Raw genomic sequence first — 16138 nt, 5'->3', positions numbered from 1 at the left:
CAAAAAACAGAAAAAAAAAAAAAAAGAAAGGAAGGAAGGGGGAGGAAGGGAGGGAGGGAGGGAGGGAGGGAGGGAGGGAGGGAGGGAAGAAAGAGAGAGAGAGAGAGAGAGAGAGAGAGAGAGAGAGAGAGAGAAAGAAAGAAAGAAAGAAAGAAAGAAAGAAAGAAAGAAAGAAAGAAAGAAAGAAAGAAAGAAAGAAAGAAAGGTAACGCACATTAAGGTTGTGGAGGAAACTGGGTTGGTAAGAGATGGCCACATAAGCATGAGGACCTGAGTTCAGATCCCAACACTCACATAAATAAATAAATATCCGGGTGTAGCAACACGTGCTTGTAATTCCGATGAAGAATTAAAAGGATCCCCGGGGCTTGCTTCTCAGTCCTCTTAGAAAAATCAGTACGTTTTAGGTTTAGTGAGCAACTCGATCACAAAAACGCCTTTGAAGATTACTGACCGTGATGGACTGACAGCTTCCATACACATGCGCACTGATGCCACAGCACCCCCAACACACACACACACACACACACACACACACACACACACACACACACACACACACACCACACGCACGCACGCACGCACGCACGCACGCACGCACAAACCTGTCTGCGCATGCCCACGAACATGCGCATTGGGCCAGGGATGACCTGTCGTGAAAGGTAAATTGGTAGGTATCTAAATTAATGAAGAAATTGCTGAAGATGATCAGATTCTAATCCATTTGTTCTACGGGTAAGAAAGACAAACAAACAGAAAATACCCAGTAAGAAAATGTCCTCAGAGCCTAGGACAGGTGTTAGGCGGAATGGAACTTCTCCTCAGTCCTTGCCCTGAGTTCTCAACGCAGACCATCATCTGGAAATGCCACAGAGGTAGTTTTACAAAGTGAGAGCACACACACCCCCACCCCACTCCCAGAAATGCTTTAGGAAGAGAGGATTTGGCTTTGAAATTAAAAGGGATAATGAGCATTGGGTTTTTCTTGAAAGGAGCTGCTCCAGCAGGATGAAGATACTACCTTAACGGGTGGGGCTATGCAATTCAGCCACAACACAGACTTTCGTCTCTCCGGAAACTGGTTGTCACGCACAGCGTGCAGAGCAATTCAACTAGGAAGGAAACTTGCAAAGAGAGGGCTGCAGACAGCAATGTCTAATGGAGGAGAGAGACTGGTGGTCAGGCCAGGGAGGACTCCAGGGTCACCAGGTCACCTTTCCTATAACTCCCTCCATTGTCTACTGCTTTCTCTTGTGTCCTCGTGGCTGTGCTGATGAAACAGAGATAAGATGTAGAGGCATCAAAAGCTGGTCGGCAATGCCATGAAGACCATGTAATATACTACACAACCCTACAGAGGACAAGATCAGACTCCCGAAGATAACTAATGACTCTGGATAGATTCTTAGAACGGTTGACACAGACAAAATCAGATGCAGAAGTGGACACACACACACACACACACACACGTCCTTCCTGGTCCCCAGTGGCTTGGCCTTGCATAGGTACAAATCCCTGGACCAGAGAGCCCACATTTTTAAAAATACCATCGTTTCTTTACATGTGCGTTTCCTTTGGCGGGGAAAAAAAATGTTCCTAACCAAGGCCCAGAGCTGCAGATCCAGTCATTATTGCATAACTCTAACACCAGAGTAACCGGAATGATGTTCATCACCTCTTGTCTTATCTGACAATACAAAACCAAAGGTATGTGGTGTCTATGAACCCTGGGAAGCTGTGGAGATATTCAGGAAAATGCTGACCATACAAGCCAGAGGACCTGAGATCAGATTCCCAACACTCCTGCAAAAAGCCATGGATGGTGGTACCTGCCTGTCATCCCTGTGCCAGGGACAGAAGGACCAGAGGATCCCTCATGCTGACTGGCCAGCCAGGCTTTCTACATTGTAAGATCTGGATCCAGTGATAGGTCCTGTCTCAACAAAACAAAAAGATCAACAGCAAGAAAAGAAGACACCCAAAATTAACCTCTGGCTTCCATGTGCCTTTACACACACACACACACACACACACACACACTCACGTGTGCACACGCACACTCACGTGTGCGCACACACATGAACATGGACACACACATAAACCACACATACAGAAGAGGATACTGAAATGTATCTAGAACCGTTAAAAGAGCCTCCGGGTTTAACTCACCATCCCTTCCAAAGAAATGCAATATTATGGGAAAGTTAGCTGTCTCTGGATCTGCTCCCCCTTCAGATCAAAGAGCACACTTTCTGTCTTTGTTTCCTTTAAAAAATAAGTACACTGTCATTATCTAGCACGCGTTGCCTGTCACTTCATGGGCATCTAACGAATGCGAGTAAATGAATGAATCCACGGAACCAAGCAGACAGAAAAGACTAACTTTTTTAATGACACCCCTCCCATAATGCTCTGGGTCTCTGACTGCCTGAAAGCCTTCTCTGCTGCGTTCCTGCTTCTTTCCTTTTCTTTTATTATTATTTATTTATTTATTTATTTACTTATTTATTTACTTCAGCGATGGCTTTCATAGCCATAGACCTTCAGAGCAGTTTATTCCGTTCATTCAGCCTTTCAGCTCAAATGCCTCAACAAGTCTAAAGGGATAATCTTGAAAATGAATTAATATATTCATTGAGGAGTGTGCCTTGTGGGTTCTTTTAGTATTTCATTTTGATTGAAAGAGCATAACTGTAAATAACTCTAGGAAATGATTTTTTTTAAGGCTCTGGCACACATCCTGTGTGGCAGATGTCATCCTGGCCATTTCTGTATATATCATGTCTCCATGTCATCTCTTCTCCGTTTGTCAGCTCCGTCCCACCTCCTGACATCTCACTCCAGAATGAAGGGCCTCTTCCAAGGTCACCGAGTTGTTGCGGAAACCGGAATCTGAATCCACGTGTGTCGCTCACGGCAGCCACATAGGAATATAAAAATGAAATATTCTTTTTCAAACAACTCAAGATTCTCTGGGATCAATCATGAGTGCTCCGTATTTACCCAGACGCTCTGTCAGAGGCTATCATTTATCAGGACACGACTCCACAAAAACTTTTAAGTTTGCTTTCTCAAGTGATTGATTTCGGAGATGACTCTCATTAGATTCCTGCAAGCTATGTTTAGCAAAATGGATTATGTAATCCATTTTTTAAACTGAATTTTTATTATCAAATATATTTTCTAGTCAACTCGTCATGACTGAACTTTTTGATGGCTCCAACTTCTAAACTACACCTTACATAATTTTTTTTTTAAAAACCTAGCACTGAAAAACATGTTGAGAGATCCATTAGCAGCTCAGGAGGCAAGGCACGGGGCTCCTCATTTCTGCTTGCTGTGGGAAGGGGTTGAGATGAGGACCACGGAGCGTTCACCTCTTCAAAACCTCTCAGGAAAGTGTGATCGCAAGTTAGTCCTCTCATCCCTTCACACTCACCCTCTTGTCTGTCCGCTGGGCTGATAAGCATACACATCATTTGCAGTCCTTTTCCCGACTGCTGTGTGTGCACACAAGAAGAGGCTGCAGGGAGTTTATAAATGGCTAAAACAAATGTCATCTCTAGTGAGGACCCTTACTGCTGGAAGTCAGACCAGTTCTCTGACTGACAGGAGCAGGCCCAGCTATCCCCAGATGAATTGTCCCTTGACAGCTACTCAAGACTTCGTCCCTCCAGGCTGGAGAGATGGCTCAGTGGTTAAGAGTATTGGTTGCTCTTGCAGAGGTCAGAGTTCAGTCTCCAGCACCCAGATACGGCTGCTTGCAACTGTCTGTAACTCCATTTTCAGGGGATCCAATGCCCCCTGCCTTTTTGCCTCCAGTGGCACCTGCATTACAAACACACACACACACACACTCATATACACAGGCATACATATGCACACACTCAAATGAATAGACCAGTCTTTGGCTGTCAAAATCTCTGCAGAGGTGATTCCCGGCAATGCAACAGCTCATGAGTCATTCTTGGATTATTGACTCCAAGACCATCCCCACTTCATGCTGAAAAGGTAGCCTTCATGAACAATATCCTACTTATCACTACTATCACGGTTGCTGCTAGTGGCTAAGATGATCTTGATTATATTCTCCATGTGTGTTCAGCTTAAGACAGTCAATGTGGGGAGAGCCGTCCATGCCTGAGACAGTTGGGTGTGCACTGTCTACCCTGGCACCTTTCCAGCTGGGATAATTGCATTCTGCTCACCAAAAACTCCTTCAGTTTTCCCTGGAGAAGGTCTCTCTCATTTCCTGTTTGGGGCCAGCTGTGCTGTGGGGTAAACAGCTGCCACGGAGTTACTGCCCTGTGCTGGCTGTCGACATAGGTCCTAACACAAGCCTGGGCGATCCCAGAATCAAGACTTTGGAGCAAGCCAGTGAGGATCTGAGCATTTCCTTTTGGGGGTGAACAGAAAAGTTTTCATAGCAGTACTTCTCTGGACGCTGGCGAGGTCTCAGCCACTAAAGCGTTTGTCAGGCAGCCAAGGAGACCAGAGTTCCGATCCTCAGACCCCACATGAGAAGCTGAGTGTGGCCGTGTACACCTGCAACCCTAGCACCAACAGAAGGGGACAGACTGATTCCTGGAGCTCATTGCATGGACAGAATAGATAAACTGGTGAGCAATCTGTCCAGTGAGAGACTTTTTGAAAAGCAGAGTAGACAGAGATATAGGGAGACGTATATACACATATACATGAACACATATATAACACACACATATACCCCATACATGAACACATATACTACTACTACTACTACACACACACACACACACACATATACATACACATGAATACACACACACACATCCCATACACTACTACACACACACATACACATGAACACATATGCCACACACACACACACACACATATATATACCATACATGAACACATACACTACTACACACACATACACAGCACACACACCATACATGAACATATACACGATTATACACACACACAAACACATATACCACACACATACATACACATGAACACACACACACATATCTCATACACATACACTACTACACACACACATACACATGAACACATATGCCACACACACACGCACGCACACACACACACACACACACACACACACATATATATATATATATATATATATATATATATATATATATATATATCATACATGAACACATACACTACTACACACACATACACAGCACACACACCATACATGAACATATACACAATTATACACACACACAAACACATATACCACACACATACATACACATGAACACACACACACATATCTCATACACATACACTACTACACACACACATACACATGAACACATATGCCACACACACACATATATATATATCTCATACATGAACACATACACTACTCCACACACACATACACATGAACACATACACATTCCCCATACATGAATACCTACACTACACACACACACACACACACACACACACACACACACACACATGCTCATAGCCACAGCATAGACTTGCTCCAATATATAAAAATAATTTAACATGATAATACTAATAATACTTATAAGTCAATTTTGTAAATTCTCACCTCTGAAACCAGGAAGGACATCCCACTTAAAGATGGCCTGTCAGTTAGCTGCCTCGCGTCTCTCCAGCCCACACTAAGAGCTAAGGCTGATAGATAATCTGGAGCCTTTCCACACTGTGGTCCTGCGGATGCAGTTTTGGATGAGAACATGATCCTATTTATTCAATGTTTAGCCAAAGGGAGTGTGTAGATGTTTGTGGCTTTAGTCGGGCCTCCTGTAAAGCCCATGCAGCACATGTAACCCGAAACCCTCTTTGTAAGCCATCCAAGGCACCTACCCCCAGTCCGTACACTTCATATGTCTGCAATCAACTTTTATTGGCACTTGAATTACATTCTGTGAGCACACAAGCTCTCCCTTGCCAACCTGGGCCAGGAGCAGAGCTCTGAAGTGTCATTAATAAAGGGCCATGTGGTCTGAACACAGCAACGTTCCTTTTTGGTTTTATTGCTTGTTTCTACCAATGCTAATGTTGGTGGGAACAAGGATGAGGAGAGAATATCTCACACAAAAGGATAGCATCAAAATTAGATGTGTGATGGGCTAAAAGTAAGCATTCATTCATTCATTCATTCATTCATTCATTCACTTATTTATCTGTGCCCTGCCAAGTGCTCCCTGTGTGAAGGCTATAAAGAAAGTATTCACATGTATTACATGTTCAGCAGTCTCCTAAGGAGCCTGCGAATGGACCCACGCCCTAACAGTCTATGCAGTATTATAAGTAGGGGGAAAACATGTGATCACAGAGCGCCATTTTGGAAAATAATTAATCTCTGAACTCCATGGTCCAAGCCAGAATTTACCATTCATTTTGCACATTTCCTATGGCCCCCACTGATAGATATAGGGGAGGAACCACTGAGACCCAAAAGCTGCACAGTGAAAGAAGCTTTGGGGCTGAGTGAGGAGCTGGTGGGGTCTGACATCCATCCAGGACACCCCCATGCTCCCAGAAAGCTCTGTGCCTCAGACCCTATTGCTAGCACTGCCCTATGGGCACCCACAAGCCTAGAAAGCTGACCTATGGGCTGGAGTTTGAGCTGTGCCCCACTTTAGTGCACACTTATGTGTCCACTGGAGCCTAGACTATGCACTGTCAGTGAGTTTAATGTTCAGAGGCAAATGCTGATACAAGGTTAATGATAGACACGTAAGGTCACCTCCAAGAGGAATCTATGTGATGTAGACTCTATGCTCCCTCATGCATACCCTTCAAGCAAGATGAGACCCTCTTCCTCGTGCCACATAGTCTGGGGCTCCATCTTCAGCCCAAGTATAAAATGTTCAAGTCTCTCTGACCTATTCTGCCTTTGGCAACTTCTGCAAAAATTCCTTTGATTGTTTCTTCTTTCTTCAAACATTTCTTCCATCTGCCTCTGGCAATTCTTCTTGTTATGCTTTGGAAATTGGATCCTGGTTCCTTCCAAACTAACCTGTAAGGAAAATTTTATCACTAATAAATCCAGCCTCCACCTTCATCAACTCATTTATTTGTGGACGGTGGGAGTGTGTTTGTTCATGTGTGCATTGGGGTGTGTGTGTACTTGTGTGCATAGTTGTGTACATGTGTGTGTGATGGTGTGTGGTATATGTGTATGTGCATGCATGTATATATACATGTGTGTATTGGCATGGGGTGTGTGTGTGTGTGTTGGTATATGCTAGCAGGCTCATAACCTTCCTAGGATCCTCGTCTCCATGTTACCAGAAGGGTGCTGAGCTTTGAAACTTGTGTTAATGCTCCTGGTTTTACAAGGGTTCCGGAGACTTGAACTTGGGTCCTTGGGTCCTCTTCATTGCTGTGAAGAGACACCATCACCATGGCTACTATTGTGAAAGAAACATTTAATTAGGGCTGGTTTGCAGTTCAGAAGTTTATTCCATTATAATCAAGGCAAGGAGCATGAGAGCATGCAGGCAGACATGGTGCTGGGAAGGTAGCTGGAAGTTCTAATTTAGATTGGCAGGCAGCAGGAAGAGAGAGTAACACTGGGCCTGGCTTGAGCTTCTGAGACCTCAAATCCCCCCCACTCCCCAGTGACACACTTCCTCCAACAGAGCCACACCTACTCCAACAAGGGGCCAACTTCTGATAGTGCCACTCCCTGTGAGCCTATGCGGCCATTGTCATTCAAACTACAACAGTTCTCAATTGGACTGGGCTCTGCAGACATACCTCTACCCCAAGTATTATCCAAGGAATATTTGAACAGTGGTGACTGAAAGATGTGGGGGTCTGGTAAATGGAGAGGGCTGTGCTATGTAGTCACATGAATAAGAATTCATCCCAACTTAAAAATGGAAGTATCAGTTTGATTGGTTGAATTTAGCTACCCCACAAAGCTCTACAAGCAGGGAGCTTAAACAGAATCACCTTTATTTAAAGACCCTAGCTCTGAGTCTTTGAGCCCTGTGTCTTACTTACTGATTTTATGGTCCTTCCAGAAGTTTCTCTACCTCACAAAAGCATCTTAGAACCAGGAGCTCTGGTTCCCAGGATGCCACAAGTTCTCCTAGTTACGGGACCTCCAGGCCCTGGGATTTTTCTGTTGTTTATTGATGGGCATGGAACTATCACGTAGATGAACACAGGGGGAGTAGGCAGATGTGAGGGACTCAAAAGGTAAATTAGCCTCAAATTTAGAAAGAGTAGTGGTTAGCAGAAGGTAGGAGTGGGTGCTTAAAAAGAATGCCCAGGCTGGACTTTTGGAAAAGAATGATACAAGACAGTTGGATTGGCTCAACAGCAGAATATCTGCACTCTCTCTATTCTCTGCTTTGTCTAAAATCCACTAGTGAATTCGCCCACTTGAAAATCAACCATGGAGACTTGGGAAGTCCTCCGGGTGGCGAAGGAATTGCCCTTGACATCAGAAGACCTGCATCCTGACCCCATCTGTGTCTTGAGAAGATACACCTATTAACTGAGCTCCAATCCTTATCTGGTAAATGGCCAGGGTTTTATAATTCTTCCTCCACCTCAGTCCAGAGATAGAAAGCTTCACAGCTCATTTCCCAAATTCTTTTTAAGCCCACGAGGTCCCTTGCAAAAGCAGAGCCTCCCTTATCTGCCAAGATCCTATTAAATAGTGTCTTGCTTTGTTTGGTTTACTTGTTCAGAAAGCAGTGTTTATCCTGTTCAGAGGAATTTTAAATCTAATTTGATTTCTCTGATTCTGGCTTTCCCTCTTACTTCCTATTTCAAGAGAGAAGGTAAAGAGGGACCCTGTCTCTCTTTGGTTTAAGGCTCCAACAGCAGGGGTGTTTTGCATTCCGGATGCAAGCTTGGCCTAACAAAGCCATATTTAAACGCAGGGAAATGTCACTTCCATGTATAAAAAGCTCACAGAAGCAAGCCTGTCTCTGCTTCATCTTTGAAGATACTGCTTAATAAAACTGAGAGATTCTGACACTGCCCAACTGAAGCTCTGGTAGATTTGTTCCCTACGTATTTTCAAATGACAATGATAAAGGGGAAAACTTAAAAAAAAAAAAAAAAAAAAAAAAAAAAAAAAAAAAAAAAACAACCGGAGAAAAAGCAAAAGCGGGGGAGGGGCGGCGAATCACAAAGCTCATTCTTCGTGGCAGCCAGATATCTATGAGCTTTGGTGTAACGGAGTCGGTCAGAGAAGACTGGGTATTAATTACGAACATGCACTCCAATTTATCAGTAAAGGATATCAAACAGGCCAAACGCCACAGCCTCTCGTGTAATTTATCTCTTCCTTGGAGGGAGGCAGATAGCAATGATTTGCAAATTACCTCCTCTGCAAAGGGAAGGGAGGCAAAAGTACACACACAACACACAATTAAAAGCAGATAAGCATCAGGCAGTGTGTCACTTTCTCAGAAGAAAGCCAAAAGTGGAGGTCTTAATCTCAGGGGTTGGCTCGCCGGGACTGTCCCCACGGCTACCTCCCTTGATGCGACTACTTAACTCCTATTAAAATTAATAGGGGTCAGGCCTGATCATGGAGGGAGAAGGGGCCTCCCGGGGTGGACGGGCTTCAAGCAACAAGGATTTGGTGATTACTATGTTATTTGTCTGTTCATTTTCAGATTATCTTGTAAGTGTGTGCTCTCCTTCTGATCTCTGGTCCAATTATAAAGAATAACATGTCGCGTAGGATCTATTTTTATTAAAGCAGCCCACTCTGGAAAAGCATGTAATTTAAGAGGGCATCGTGACAGGTTCTTAATGCAGGGGCCTCAAAAACTTTCTCTCTCCCCCTCCCACAAGTAAATAGCAATTCTGGCTGTGAACTGGGTGTGCATTTGGGGACCAGCAGGGTCTCTCATTCCAAGACTTGGGAGCAGCAGCATTTCCCAGAGAGACTTAACTCAAAGGCACCAGGGGAAATGGACGGAGAGACAGACATTGGCATTATGAAGCAGTCCACCTTTCTAGAAGCAATGGGAAGCCAGAGGGGGCAGTGTGGCAAGCCTCCATCGCTCCAGCCCAGTCTACACTCCAAAGGGACTCTCAGGAAAGACACAACAGCCATGTCCCATTTGCAACTCTTACGGATTTCGTCCTTAAATTTTGTCCACTAAAGAAAGAAAGAAATGGGTGGGGACATGGCTCCGTTGTCTTGGGAGAGCAAGACTGTGACTGCGGTTCCCCAGAAGCCACGTGCTTAGAACGTGTGGATGTGGTGGCCTTGTCTATAACCCTCCTTCTAGGGAGATAGAGACAGGAGGACACTTGGGAGGCTGCAGGCCACCTAGCTTAGTCTAATCAAAGGTGAGTGGAGTCCTGAGGAACAACAGTCGTGATTGACCTCTGCCCTACACACACACACACACACACACACACACACACACACACACACACACACACAACGCATACACACCAACAAAGCAAGCAGCCTGACCCTTATCAACCTGCCAATCAGCTCCAATCTCTAGATGATCATTAGGAGACTTTAAAATGGCGCAGCACCGGGGAGTTCTGCAGCACCCAGAGAAAGGAAGCAGAGGCAGAGGCCCTGTGAGCTGACCCTGTTCACAGAGTGTGCTGACCCCATTCTTCTACCGCAGATTCAAACCCCGTGCTGTGTGCACTCTGGGCAAAGATGCTAGCCCTTTGACTTCTCCTGTCTCCTCTTCTCTTCTTTCTCACACTAGTCACTAGACCGCTCTTTATTCGCCTGGGAGTTTGTTTACTTATTTACATATTGCGGTGCTGGGCTGGAGTCTAGGGCCTCTCTCACATACTCTGTGGATAACCGCTGAGACTAGAAGAGGGCAGCAGATCCCCTGGTGGCCATCAACCGCCCCAAGCAGGGGCTGGGAACCAAACTCTGGTCCTCTGAGAGAGCAGGAAGCACACTTAACTGCTGACCCATCTCTCCAGCCCACAGCTTGTTGTGAGAACGAGTCTCACTACGATTCTCAGGATACCATCGAACTCAGGATCCTCCTGTCTCGGCTTCCCAGGTGCTAGGATTGTGGACACTCATATCCCAGCATTCCTTTGGAATTCACGTTTCTGTCATCTAGAAAAATCTCTTTGCCTGTATTTCTGTGGTCTTTCCCGCCTGTGTGCTCCTATATACACATAGATGGGAGCCGTCTACTAATTTGTTGGATAAACTCTTAATTCGACTTTGTCACGAATTTACATGTGGCTGAAAGAAATAAGTGTTCTCTATCAAAATCCACTCGGGGTTAATTCCTTATACCCATGAGAGGTATTAACATCCCAGGCAGAAAAGCCACATTGCTGCAGTCAAATCCTGGAATGCCTTCAGCAACACAAAGCTTTCCTTTTGCACATGTACAAGTGGTGTGTGTGTGTGTGTGTATGTGTGTGTGTGTGTGTGTGTGTGTGTGTGTGAGAGAGAGAGGGGTTATTCATATGTATGCATGTTTGTGTAAGGATTCACATGCAGGTATGAGCACCTACGTGTGGAAGCTCCAGGTTGACTCTAGATGTCTTTCTTGATCAATCTCTAGTTACTGAGACAGGATTTACCACTGACCCCAGGGATTGCCAGTCTCAGCTAGTCTAGACAGTTAGTTGCCCTGGTGATACCCTAGCTACTTTTTCCCAGCACTGGGGTTACAGGGGGCCTCCAAGTCTTTTGGGCCCTTTTGTGGATTTGGGGGATCTGACCTCTGGTCCTTGTACTTGTGAGGCAAACCCTTCATCCACTCTGCTGTTCCCTGAGACTTTTCATAGAAAGCAGAGAAGGCTTCTCTGTTGCTATCTTTCTTTTCAGCCATGCCCACTGCCCCTCTTGTGGTCACCACTCCGTAATCCTTTGCAAACCTTAATAGTATCTCCCATTCTGCCGCTTGAGACGAAATGACAGTACGTTACTCCTGGCCAGCTGTTTTTACTGTTTCTGAGGGACACCAGCCTGGCTCCTGGCTTGAGGCTATTATACATACAACCAATATAAATATTTTCGCATAGACTTTGGTGTGAACATACTCCTTTATTTCCGTGGTTCACGGAAAGTTCTTTGACCATACGATACTTAAGAGGGCGTGTTTTGGTAACTGCCAAATGGTTTTCCAGACCATTCTAGCTTTTCTCCCAGGAAGTCTGCGTGATCCTCTTTCTCTCCATACTCACCAGCATTGAGGATGTCAGGAGCTGGAGGTGCGAGCTGCCATGGTGATGCCTTGCTTTGCACACCTCAATGGGAAGAGGATGCTGGCCACCACTCATAGGCTATGGTCTGTGAGAGGCCTCTAGGTGAAATGTCTCTCATCACTCATTTTCCAGCTGGATTGTTTGTTTTTCTTTGTTTAACATGAGATTCTGTGTGTCTTCCAGATAACAGACCTTGATCAATGCAGAGATTTTTCTCTCACTATGCAATATACATACATACACATATATATGCAGTACACATACATGTGTGTGTGTGTTGCATATATTATACATTTGAAACCCACTGAGTCGCCTCCGTACCATCTGTACAGGTAACCTCTCTGGGGTCACACCCCTAAAGATCTTTGTCACAGCTTGGAGTGGGATGACATGATCCCCACCCGCCCACCCATCCTGGGACTTTGGCTGCTTCGATCTTGCGCATGTCTTGAGTACACTGTCACAGTCGCAGTGGGTGATTCAAGTGTGCAACTCTCCTGTCATGGCTAACAATACTGTTCTGTTTCAGATGCCTGGCATCTCTGGCTCTCTGCTCCCTTGTCGGTGATGATCCTTAAGACTTGATGGAGGTGGCCGCGACAGGTTCCCCGTTTAGAGCTGAGCATTCTATCATCCATTGTCTCTTATGCTCTGTATATTGACCAGTTGTGGGTCTTTGTAGTAATTGTCATGAACTTAAAAACAACAAAAACCCTTCTCCCACGAAGGTTAAGAGCTGACCTAATCTATGGGCATACAGTAAGAAATTAGGAGATAGCTTATTAATAGTCCCATTTAGCAGAATAGTATCGTCAAGTTCTTCCCTGTGACTTAAGCGGCCATGGGTTTCTATTCCAGTTAGCAATGTTCAGCGTGCGTTCAATCTTGTGGAGCAGGCCTTAAAGTCAGGCAGCCAGTACTTGGCTATTCACATAACAGCCATGCCACTATTGCAGGAGTAGGTTTCCTTTTCAGGCCACCCATTCTTGTAGCTCATCAATCGAGCGTATGCTAATGAAGAACACCAATTACTGTTCTTCTCCAGTAGTGCGCGTGGACTCTTCTAGCGCTGAGAAAGCCGCCAGTAGTGATGAGGCTACCAGGTCAGTACCAGCGTGCTCTCTCCATGTCTCATGCAGAAAGGATGTGGTGTCTTGGGCAACAGCAGCTTACCACCAATTTCCGGAAGTGCATTTTGCACATCAAATGGAGCCATTTCCAGTTGACCGCTGCTGGGAGAGAGAAAAAGAGTTCTCTTTAGGAGTATGACAACTGTTGGATTCCCAGTGGGTGACCCCATGCCCATGCCAAGATTAGTTAGACCCAATTGGTTTCATTAACAACAACAACAAAAAAAACCAATAACAACAAAAATAATACAATAATAGTAGTAGTAGTAGCAGCAGTAGTTTTAAAGTTTCTAATTCTGGTGAAGTCCAACTTACTGATTTTTCCTTTTACATAGTGCTAGATAGTGAAGACATTCTGTTTTTTTCTACAAATTATAGTTTTGCTTGTAAGCCTTTCACCTTTTGGGTATTGTGGGGAGGGGGTGCTATGACATTAGACTCAGGCCACCTTGGATGTGTCTTGTTAGCCTCTGAAGGTTCTATTGTTCCCTGACCAGTTCATTCAAGGCTGCTCTCCTGAACTGAAATCATGCAGCATTTCCCCCCACACCTGCACTTCCCTTTGTGTGTGGATTTTCTGTGACTTGGTTTTCTTCTCTGTTCTGTTGACTCATGGATCTACTTCTCTGCCAATAACATGTAATTTTGATGCACATAACAGTGAAATTAGTCTTGAAATTAGGTAGATGAAGGCTTCTCACGTAATTCTTTTCTAATTATTTTTTTTTACTTTTTAAGAGTATAATTACACCATTTCTCACTTCTTTTTCTTCCCTTTAAACCCTCCCATATACTCCCCCCTTTAATTCAAATTTGTGACCCCCTTCTCATTATATTCTTGTTAATATATAACTGTATACCCATAAAGTCTCACTCATGTGACTGCCTAAACATAAGGCAACAATAGACATATATATTCATATGTGTATATATTCATATGTGTGCTTCATATATATGTACATATACATATATATGTATGTATGTATGTGTGTGTATGTGTGTGTGTGTGTGTGTGTGTATGTATGTATGTATGTATGTATGTATGTAAGTATGTATGTATGTATGCTTTAGGGACCTTGACACAAGAGCCAAAACCCTGAGTTCCGTCCTCAGATCTCACAGGGTGGAAGGAGAAAACTGACTCCTACAAATTATCCTCTGACCTCCACCTATGTGCTGCGCACACACACGTAATAAATACACGTGATATATGTTAAGTTGTTTTAGCTGTTCTTCTGCCACTGCATTTACATTTCATTTTTAAAAAAATAATCTTTTCTGTATCCATCAAAAGGCCTCACTAGGACACAGGGTGGAATCACAGTAAAGTTATATCTCACTGTGTGTGTTACTTGTGGCTTTGCTCTGTTGATTCGTGAAGGGTGTCTGTCTTCTTGTCTGTCTCCCTGTCTTAGATATAACTTTTTTTTTCCTTCATCAGTGGCACAAACTTTTTAAATAGAACACACTTTTAGTCTTACACCAGCTTTATTTTCTTTGATTATTTGGAAGAGGTTGTACATTTGTTATCGTTTTGAGACAGGGTCTCACTCTGTAGCCCAGGCTGGCCTGGACCGTGTGGTAATCCTCCTGCCTCAGACTCTCCCATAATATTTTGATTTATTTCTGATGATTGTAAGTGGTGTTGTCCTGTAAATGTTGGCTCCTAAAAGAGGAATGCTAGTGTGTGAAAGTATAATTAATTTTTCTATTCTCCACACTATATGACTTAGCTGCATTTATTCGTTTCTAGGACTATTTTGTAGGTTCTTTTGGAACTCTGTATTTAAGCTGTCACTCTCATTGTCATTTCTAAAATCATCCCTGGGCTACCATCTCGGTGCATATCTCATTGAAACAGAATACCTCTGGGAGTTATTTGGTTTTATCCCAATATACAGAAACTTGGTAAGTAGCAGATTTCGATTGTTAGCACTGACTGTCTAAGGATACCATGTTCAGATTGACTTAGATAACTACGTCCCGCTTGTCCTGTTGGCCTTGGGTTCTCCTCTGTGCTTGCTGCTGTACCAAAATGCCTGCCCGAAGCAACAGGAAAGGAAGGGTTACGAGCTCTTGTGTTTTCAGTGCATCACGGCAGAGAATGCCTGGTGGGGGACCATGGCTGAGTGGGCAAGTGGCAGGAGCTGCTCACACTATGACAGAACATAAAGCCTGGCTCTCAGGCAGGAGCCAGGGCCGATATAACACTCAAGGTTCAACCCCAGTAACCCATTTCTGCCAAAGATCCAGCCTCCCAAACATTTCCAAAATTGGAGAGCAGCATTCAGACAAGGAGCCCCACGGGAGTTTCCAGTCCTAGCCGTGACACCACCCGCTTGTTAACTGACTTTTGTTAACTCAATGTGGGTGTCTCCCTTCTCTTCTTCCTTTAAAATACACGCTCAACTAAGCAGAGGCTCCTTACTGTGGCCCATCCCTTCTGTGATAAATGCAAGGACTGTGGAATATTTAATCCCTTCCTGTATCTCACAGCGTTGTTGACTCAGATTGAGCCCCGTTACCTTGTTTCTAAGCCTACTCAAATGTCCCCTCATGGTAAGAAGCATTTTCTGTAACTGCGTTGTTAGTAGAAGCGGCCCTGTTCCTGAGCGAACGTCCTTATGCACATAGAGCCAAAGCATGTCTTACTGTGCTTGGTGTGCTTGTGTGTGTGTGTGTGCGCATGCGCATACACATACACGCGAGTGGGCAGGGCTGGAGCCTAAGCTGCATCTCTGGCTTGGTGGCTTCTTCTGAAATAGTCTCTCAGTAGTTGCCATTTTCCGGCTCCTCCATGTCCACCTGCAGATGGACATTCT

The 16138-nt window shown here is 44.5% G+C and overlaps 1 protein-coding gene across 1 annotated transcript in view; it reads right to left on the bottom strand.

The window, feature by feature from the left end:
- Nucleotides 1–10507: 10507 nt before the first annotated feature.
- Gm46320 (predicted gene, 46320) overlaps nucleotides 10508–16138 on the bottom strand; it is a gene marked incomplete at its 5' end in the record, with an annotated part of 37383 nt that continues 31752 nt past the window's right edge. Inside the window, one exon of the mRNA XM_017315292.1 lies at nucleotides 10508–10613. Coding sequence (XP_017170781.1) covers nucleotides 10508–10613 — 106 coding nt within the window. The remainder of the gene's footprint in view (nucleotides 10614–16138) is intronic.

This window comes from Mus musculus, chromosome 12 (assembly GCF_000001635.26).
Source record: "Mus musculus strain C57BL/6J chromosome 12, GRCm38.p6 C57BL/6J".
Taxonomy (NCBI): domain Eukaryota; kingdom Metazoa; phylum Chordata; class Mammalia; order Rodentia; family Muridae; genus Mus; species Mus musculus.
The sequence above is the reverse complement of the archived record's forward strand: the minus strand, read 5'-3'. Positions and strand labels throughout refer to the sequence as shown.